A 9,530-nucleotide genomic window follows, 5' to 3' on the forward strand; every position below is an offset into this window, starting at 1 on the left:
TGATTGTTTTCGATTATATTTATTTAAAACATATATATATTGTAAAATTGATTGTAAAAAAAGATTTCCGTTTATAAAATGCAGAATAAACTGTCCACAATTTTCTATCGAAAAAGTGCCCCCTTTGAAGCTTGTCAACCTCCGCTAAGACCTCTCAAGTCTCCTCCACTTCTTAGATTGGTAGATCTTTCGGAAAAGGTCCTCTCTTCTTCTTGTTTAGTTTGAGGGGTGCACCAAGTAGTAGTAGTTGTAAAGGATCAGTCCACATAATGGTTCTTTTGTATCTCTTAGGGACTTCTGTGGTGAGACCTTTGCTCTTGAGCTCTTGAAGGCCATTCCAAGGTGAGAAAACCATGTGAGCACCCAAAGATGGTTAGAAAAAGCATGTTAGAAAAAAATGGGAGCACCTTAACCGCTTATCCTAAACCACTAACCAGACTTAACATTAAAATGAACTAACGTCTGTGTGAAGCCTGCGATGCCGATCGAGACCGAACCTCTGCGCGAAGCTCTTGCCGCATTCCGTACAGGAAAAGGGACGCTCGCCTGTATGTGTCAGCTGATGTCTGTTTAGCTTATTTTTTTCTGTGAAACCTCTCCCGCAATGTGCGCAGAGATACGGCATTTCACCCGTGTGGGTCATCTGATGTAAGATATACTTGTCTTTGCGGGTAAAGCCTTTCCCGCACTCCTGACACACAAATAACTTTTCACCGGTGTGCATCCACTGGTGGGAGACGAGCGCCCCTTTCACTGCAAATCCTTTGCCGCACTCTGAACATGAGAATGGAGTCTCGCCCGTGTGGACCTTGATATGTCTCTGTAGATGGGTGTTTTGTTTAAAACACTTTCCGCATTCCAAACACAGGAAGGGCCTCTCCTTTGCATGGCTCCTGAAATGTTTGACAAGTTCTGGACCATGTTTGAATGCTATCCCGCACTCTGTACATGAAAAGCCCTGGTCTGACTCCCACTTAAAACATTTATCACCTTCCAGACATGGAAAAGGATGCTCACTGGTGTGGACGTACTGATGTAAAAGAAGATCGTCTCTTTCTCTAAAACGCTTATTATATTCTGAACATTGGAATATCTTTTCATCTCCGTGTCTGACAGTATGGGACATATCAGAAGTGGGTTCCTCAGGATCAGATGGACTTAGGGTTCTTTGTATAATGTGAGATCCGGAGGACATAATTGAGGTAAACATTTGTGACGGATCACAAGAGGGTTCCTCAGGACCAAATGGAATTAAGGTTCTGTGTGTAACGCGAGATTTTGAAGACATCATTGAGGTAAACATTTGTGATGCATCACAAGAGGGTTCCTCAGGACCAGGTGGAATTAAGGATCTCTGTGAAACATGAGATTTTGAAGACATAATTGAGGTAAATGTTTGTGATGGATCACAAAAGGGTTCCTCAGGACCAGATGGGCGTAGGTATCTCTGTGTAGCATGAGATCTTGAAGACATCATTGAGGAGAACGTTTGTGATCTATCAGAAAAGGGTTCCTTAGGACCAGATGGAATTAGGGGCCTCTGTGTAACGTAAGATTTTGAAGACATCATTGAGGTAAACGCTTGTGATGGATCACAATAAGGTTCCTCGGGACCAGATGGACCTTGGGGTCTCTGTGTTACGTGAGATCTTGAAGACATCATTGAGGTAAACAATTGTGATGCATCACAAGAGGGTTCCTCAGGACTAGAGGGAATTAAGGGTCTATGTGTAATATGAGATTTTGAAGACATAATTGAGGTAAATGTTTGTGATGGGCCATAAGGGAGTCCCTCAGAATCAGATGGCCCTGGTGGTCTCTGTGTAATGTGGGATCTTGAAGATATAAGTGAGCTAAACGTTTGTGATGGATTACAAGAGGTTTCCTCAGGACCAGATGGAATTAAGGGTCTCTGTGTAACGTGAGATCTTGAAGGCATTATTGAGGTAAATGTTTGCGATTCATCATACGAGGGTTCCTCAGGACCAGATGGACCTAGAGGTCTCTGTGTAATGTGAGATATTGAAGATATCATTGGGATAAACGTTTGTGATCCATCACAAGAGGGTTCCTCAGGACCAGATGGATCTAGTGGTCCTTTTGTAAGGTTAGATCTTTGAGGCATAATTGCCAGAATGGTTTGTGATTTATCAGAAAGTTCCTCAGGATTAGAAAAAACAGTTGATCTAGCCACACCAAGAGGTATATTTTGAACAGAGGGGTTTGCCCCAAGAGAACATTGGGCATTGCTGTTATCTTCTGCATCATGCTTTGGAAATAAAAAAAGAAGTCCCTCCGAGGTCATCTGGGCATTACATCCATCTGTTGGAAATAAATGTTTTTTGATTATGCTAATCTGCTCAGTCCTTTTATGATTCCTCACAAGTACTAAGGCACTCCTACATCCCCATCCCTCACTCTGGTGCCATCACAACCCCCTTAACTGTACTTCATCCTATCCCCATTTCTGCCATGCTCCCTGACATCCTCCAGCAGATGTTGTCCTCATTCTGTGGGGAAGTTGCTTGACCCAGGTCACAATACATCCCTTGGTGATTGGCAACAAGCAGATATAATCATCATTAGCACTGCAGTATGTCTTGTGTTGCTTTGATGTGACTATTAAGGATGGGCCGAATACCCCCCGATTCTGTTCGCACCAGAACTTGCCGAACAGGCAAAAAATTTGTTCGAACACCGTTAAAGTCATGCTAATTTTAAAAGGCTTATATGCAAGTTGTCATAAAAAGTGTTTGGGGACCCGGGTCCTACCCCAGGGGACATGTATCAATGCAAAAAAAAAAGTTAAAAAAAAAACTTTTTCGGGAGCAGTGATTTTAATAATGCTTAAAGTGAAACAATAAAAGTGAAATATTCCTTTAAATTTCGTACCTGTGGGGTGTCTATAGTATGACTGTAAAGTGGTGCATTTTTCCTGTGTTTAGAACAGTCCCTGCAGCAAAATGACATTTCTAAAGGAAAGTCATTTAAAACTGCTTGCGGCTGTAATAAATTGTGGGGTCCCGGCAATACAGATAAAGTTCATTGAAAAAAAGGCATGCCCCCCCCCCCCAGTCCATTACCAGGCCCTTTGGGTCTGGTATGAATATTAAGGGAACCCCGAACCAAAAAAAATAAAAAATTGCTTGGGGGTCCCGCCAAATCACGTAAACAGGAAGAGCCGTTGATTGGCTCTTCCTCACTCGCGTCTTAGTAAATTAGTAAACAAGTGATGCCCAGCAATGCCATCAGTGCCCATCCATGCCCAGTGCCCACCTATCAGTGCCCATCATTGCCACCCATAAGTGCCGCCCATGAGTGCCCATCAGTGCTGCATTCCAGCACCGCCTATCAGTGCCACCCCATCAGTGCCCATCAGTGGCACCTCATTGGTGCCCGTAATTGAAGAAGAAAACTTACTTATTTATAAAAAAAAATTAACAAAAAAATAAAAACGTTATTTACGGTCTTTTTTTAGTTGTTGCGCAAAAAATAAAAAAATGGCAGAGGTGATCAAATACCACCAAAAGAAAGCTCTATTTGTGGGAACAAAATTATAAAAAAATTGTTTGGGTAGTGTAGCATGACCGCAAATTGTCATTCAAAGTGCAAAAGCGCTGAAAGCTGAAAATTGGCTTCGGCAGGAAGGTGCGTAAGTGCCTGGTATTGAAGTGGTTAAGTACACAATGGGACCAGAGCATGTATGTAAAACAAAAATGAACTTAAAGTGAAACAATACCCTTTTTCACTTCTAGGGTGTAGTGGGGGATCAGGAGCTGTAGTGGGGGTGTCAGGAGCTGTAGTTGAGGTCTCAGGGGCTGTAGTGGGGGTGTCAGGAACAGGGCGGGCTATGCTCTCGGAGCTTCAGCTCTTTCTACTGCGGCTGCAAAATGTCTGTACAGTACTTGTAAGGCACTTTACATTCACTCGGGGGTATGTCCTTACTTGCGAGTGTATGTAAAGTGAGTGTACTTAAAGCGGGGTATGCCTGTACATTTTTAACATATACATTTGTTTTTGTCCCCAGTCAGCCTAATTTTTAATGCCCCCACTTGTCAGCCTCATTTTTTATTGCCCCCACTCGTCAACCTCATTTTATTGCCCCCCCTTGTCAGCTTAATTTTTTATTGCCCCCCACTTGTCAGCTTAATTTTTTATTGCCCCCCCCCACTTGTCAGCTTAATTTTTTATTGCCCCCCCCCCCCCCCCAGGGCAGAGACTTACTTTGTCAGCCTCATTTATTACTGTACTGTCCCCAGCTACAGTGCCCCGACTTGTCACCTGACCTGCTCCAATCAGGTTCCATTTGCTCACCTTCTAAACTGGACTGGTCTGGTGGGACAATGTATTGTCCCGGAATGAAGGTGCCCGGGACACAAATGCGAATTGCAGGACAATCCCGGCCAATCCGGGACACGTGGGCACCCTAACAGGGCCAAGGTGCCCACATACCACACTACATCGTTATGAGATGGATTTACCTTCATCTCACTATGGGGTCTCATTTTGCCTAATAAAGGGGAAAGTGTACTGAGGCTCCATCGTGTTTAATTAGCCTGAATGCCTTAAACTTGTAGAAGAAAAAATAAAATGTGAATCTTTTTTGCTTTTTGGCGTTGATTACCTGTGTTGATATGTAGAGAAGATAACTCCTCTTTTAATGTCACCTCCATATTGTCCTCTTCTCCAGATGTATTTTCAGCTCCCACATGTGTCTCTATCTTTTTAAAATTAATTTTCATTTCAATCTGTTCTTCATGCTTGACCCATAAAATGATAAAAAAGAACATTATAAGAAAACTGAGCCTTCCTAGAAAAATACCATCACTCACTTTGGAGTTACTTTTGTGTTCTATAGTTTTGTCTCCTTATACCTGATGACGGTGAGGGATCTCATGAGCTTCCGGTATGGAATCCCAGGAATACAGAGAATGGGGACATCTCTCTGGTGGGTTTGTATCTCTGAAATGCTCCATCATGACCTCCTTAAAGGTGTCTCTGTGTCCTTCTGAAAACTCCTCCATTACATCAAACTCATCATCCTCCTCCTCTTTTATCTCTTCCTTAACTGTATGTAAGATGATGTGATCTTCCTGTGTGGAATCCTGGGAGTACAGATGATGGGAACATCTCTCTGGTGGGTTCCCATTACTGGATCCATCTGTAGGAAACACACACACTGACTGAATACATTGTTTCTATGTGTTTATCAGATGATGGGGATCTAGGTGGACCCTTCCGTACTGCTCTCTCCTTTACAATAATATGCACCACCCTACAGTTTGGGCCCCACTGTTAGCTGGGAATACAGAGGACCGGGACATCTCTCTGGTGGGTTCCCATTAATGGATCCATCTGTAGGAAACACACACACTGACTGAATACATTGTTTCTATGTGTTTATCAGATGAGGGGGGATCTAGGTGGACCCTCCGTACTGCTCTCTCCTTTACAATAAAGTCTCCTCTTACCCAGTGATGTGAGGGGCAGCTGATTCTCCATCATGACGTCCTTGTAGAGATCCTTGTGTCCTTCTAAATACTCCCACTCTTCCTTGGAGAAATAGACAGTGACATCCTGACACCTTATAGGAACCTGACACACACAATGATACAGTCACCATCCAGACACATCCCTTGTCTGTTACTGGATAATGTCCCAGAATTCCCGGCACCGCTCACCTCTCCCGTCAGTAGCCCAAAGATCTTGTTGGTGACTTCTAGAATCTTCTTCTTATGTTTTTTCTCAGGTGGCAGGTCAGGAGGTGGAGGAATCAATTGGTCTCCAGGCTTCATAGGGAAAAAAAAGTCTGTATTAAAAGGCTATGAATGATGTAGTATGACCCTCCCAGAATCCTCCTCACCTCTCCGGTCAGGTCTGTGTTTTACTAATAGAGATATGAGTGATGTCATGTGACCTCCCAGAATCCTCCTCACCTCCCCGGTCAGGTCTGTGTTTTATTATTAAAGATAAGAGTAATGTCATGTGACCTCCCAGAATCCTCCTCATCTCTCCAGTCAGGTCTGTGTTTTATTATTAGAGATAAGAGTGATGTCATGTGACCTGACCTCCCAGAATCCTCCTCACCTCTCCGATCTGTGTTTTATTATTAGAGATAATAGTGATGTCATGTGACCCCCCTAAATCCCCCTCTCCTCTCCGGTCAGGTTTGTGTTTTATTAATAGAGATAAGAGTGATGTCATGTGACCTCCCAGAATCCTCCTCACCTCTCCGGTCAGGTCTGTGTTTTATTAATAGCGATAAGAGTGATGCCATGTGACCTCCTAAAATCCTCCTCACCTCTCCAATCAGCACACAGATGATCTCCAGAGTGAGGTTCAATAATCTCTTGATCATGTGATCCCAGTCCTTGTTCATCTTTGATGTGATCTGTAGACAGCACTCCTCTCTGTAGAGGGATAATGAACTGATAATTATCTGGACTTTACTGGGAGGAATAATATTTCCATACTATTGCCAAACTGTTCTACCAAGCCAGAGCCCCCCCCCCCCCTCAATCTGTTCTTACATCTGTTTTATCCCTATCATGCCAATAATGGTGGCTTGTGGTAAACACGTCATATGACCCGCCTCTGGAAGCCATATTCCAGAAGCCTAGAAAATTACCATGACGGTAAAATGGTCTTCATAAAAACAGTTGCAGTCACCTAGAGATATCCCTGAGTGCCAACAGGAAGCCCCTACCCAACCTGATGTGGGCTTGCTGTACCAAACCGTCCAAGTAAAGCCCTCTCGAGCGTAGGAACGCAAAACTTTGAACTACAATATTTACCACTGCTGGAGGTCCTTTGTGGTTATCCCAGGGTTACTATTTAAGTCCTGAATATATAACTGGTGAGCCAATCTCTGATAGGTTATATTGAGTGGGTCTGGAGGTACCGCTGTTACATAAGGACCATAGGAAATTAGTAACTTGGAACATATTCTATTGCGTCAGGTAGGCAAGTGGCACATGCCCAATCGCTGCTAAATTCTTGGCTTCCAAGTGCCAGGATTTGTTGCATGCTGTGCCTGGGTGACATCAGTGCTTCCTCCCACATCTTGGCAGGAGTTCTTGCTAGTTCCCAGCTCTCCATCTCTTCATTCATATGTATATCATGCCCCTCTGCAGTGAGGAGATGATGTGCTGTAACCTCTAGCAACCAATCAGTGAGCAGTATTACTGTTCAGTAATCTCTAGCAACCAATCAAAAAGCAGAATTATGTGCTGTAACCTCTAGCAACCAGTCAATAAGTGGTAATGAGATGCTGCAACCTCTGGCAACCCATCACAATCGCTGCCTGATCCGATACAGTAAACTGATTTTAAGTCTAACTGATATTTATTGTATGTCTCAGAGCAGGTGGAGAGTGAAATTGCATGAAAATTTTTGCCTGGGGTCCAATCAATATTATAGACGGCCCTGACCATGGCGACTAGTTATCTGATTCATCCAGTAGGACTTAGTAGTGACATCGGCAGCAAGAGGTTCCTAATAACGAGGAAGTGGAGTTCTGATGGTGCCAGCATTGGTGGGCACAGTGGTGGCATAGCCTGTTAGACTTATCCTGGTGTACAAACGTATTTAAAGAATTTTGGCAATCTGAGATATTTTATGGGACTTAAAGTGTTTAATTCGATTAAATATGCTGAAGTCTGGGCACATGGACAGGTGGAAGCTATATGAAGGGTGTCAGTCCAGCTGCCCAACTCAGACACAGGTACGGAATGGTGAGACTTTGAGAATATTTCAGACATCTATAGCCTGAAATCCCTCCAACCTGTTGCAGAAAAAAAAAAAAAAAAAAAAAACGCACAAACTTCCAATTTGGGAATTTCAGAACCAACCCCCCCCCCCCCCCCCCAAGCTGTGGGTAGGCAATGGAGACAACTTCCTCCATCCTTTAACCCCTGCACTGTGCACTTTCCATTCACACCTGCCCCGCAACCCCGACTCGCGGTAACACTTGGGGCTAGATTCACGTAGATCGGCGCATCTTTAGAGCGGCGTAGCGCATAACATAGAGAGGCAAGAACAGTATTCACAAAGCACTTGCTCCCTTTGTTGCGCCGGCGTAACGTAATATGGCCGGCGTAAGCCCGCCTAATTCAAAGTAGGAAGGAAGTTGGCGTGATCTATTAAAATGAAGCGTGACCCCATGCAAATGAAGGGCCGAACGAACGGCGTATGCGCGCGCATGCTCAGAATCACGTCGCATATACTCCCTAAGAAACGACGGCTCAATGCCTACGACGTGAACGTAACCTATGCCCGGCCCCATTCACGTACGACTTACGTAAACGACGTAAAATACGACGGCTGTTCCCTGGTCCACACCCTAACATGACTTACACCTGCTTTATGTGGAATAACTTTACGCCGGACGTACGTCTTACGTAAACGGCGTAGATTACAGCAAAGGGCGCAAGTACGTTCGTGAATCGGCGTATCTGGGTCATTTGCATATTCAACGCGTAAATCAAATCAAATATGCGCCCAGGCTCCGACGGCGTAGGAAACATACGTTGGTCGGATGAAGCCACAATTCAGGCGTATCAGTGCACTTACGCGGCGTATATAAAGATATATAAGTGCTTTAAGAATCCGGGCCTTGGTTTTTATCTTTGACAATTGTATTTAGTCTCCTCATCAACATGTGTGACCAGTCTCCAATTCTATTTCCTTTGTGTCTAAAAACATGTGATTACTCTGATTATCCTTGTCCCTCCTTTGCCCAGTAAAAAGACATCAGTAAAAAAGACATCACAGTGACTATGGAGGAAGAGGACGGACATGACGGGGGTTACTGGGTGTAAATATAAAAGAATATCTCATTACCTCCTCTGCTGCCAGTTCCAGCAATGTCTTCTATCCACTTCCCCCCAATTCTCGTCTTGTCTCGTAACTTCCTTTTTATGCTTGACCTCACTTCCTGTTCATCCCTTAAATCACTTCCTTTGTTTGCGTTCCAGCCTTTATATGGGACATCACCACCTTGTGGCGAACATTATAACTGCAGTCATTCAGTACGTTAACGTCGTCCTTGTTGTACATCTTCTGTTATTTTACCTACACATTTTTTGAAACATGAAATTCAAGGAAAGGCAAAACTATTTTTGCATTTTGGATGAGTAAGGGAGGGTTATAACTTCTGTCAGGTTTTTTTTTTCTTTTGCCATCTGTGTTCCCATTGGATGATTTCCCCTCTATCCCTGTTCTGGTTACCACACAAAATGTGGGTTTTACTTCCACTTTTGGTGATAACGGTAAACAGGACAGATAAAGAGGGTGATTCTCCATAATGGTGACACAGGAACACTTCCGTTCTGTGCTTCCCCACTTCTGGGGGTTCTGCCAAAAACTCAAACTCGCCAAAATCTCCAACCACAGCACATCCGGTGGCTCCCTAGTAGCAATATTTGGAGATTTTGACGAGTTGGCTGTTTTTACACAACAGCGGCAGCGTATACAGTATGGTACACTACGAGTTGGCTGTTTTCACAGAACAGCAGGTAAGGAGGAAAAAG

General features: G+C 43.9%; 1 protein-coding gene and 1 long non-coding RNA gene across 2 annotated transcripts; both read right to left on the reverse strand.

Moving 5' to 3' along the window:
• On the reverse strand, nucleotides 1–5,073 carry LOC120909464 (endothelial zinc finger protein induced by tumor necrosis factor alpha-like). Its single transcript, XM_040321239.1, has 3 exons — nucleotides 4,875–5,073; nucleotides 4,625–4,760; nucleotides 1–2,322 (listed from the first exon to the last, which is right to left on the reverse strand). Exons 1-3 carry the CDS (start codon nucleotides 5,022–5,024, stop codon nucleotides 446–448), a joined length of 2,163 nt encoding a protein of 720 aa, XP_040177173.1. The 5' UTR covers nucleotides 5,025–5,073; the 3' UTR covers nucleotides 1–445.
• A 482-nt stretch (nucleotides 5,074–5,555) lies between these two features.
• Nucleotides 5,556–8,958, reverse strand: LOC120910736. Its single transcript, XR_005741555.1, has 4 exons — nucleotides 8,842–8,958; nucleotides 6,302–6,391; nucleotides 5,682–5,789; nucleotides 5,556–5,595 (listed from the first exon to the last, which is right to left on the reverse strand). It is a non-coding gene; the product is annotated as an uncharacterized LOC120910736 (long non-coding RNA).
• Between the last annotated feature and the right edge of the window lie 572 nt (nucleotides 8,959–9,530).

Source organism: Rana temporaria, chromosome 8 (genome assembly GCF_905171775.1).
Source record: "Rana temporaria chromosome 8, aRanTem1.1, whole genome shotgun sequence".
NCBI classification, from domain to species: Eukaryota; Metazoa; Chordata; class Amphibia; order Anura; family Ranidae; genus Rana; species Rana temporaria.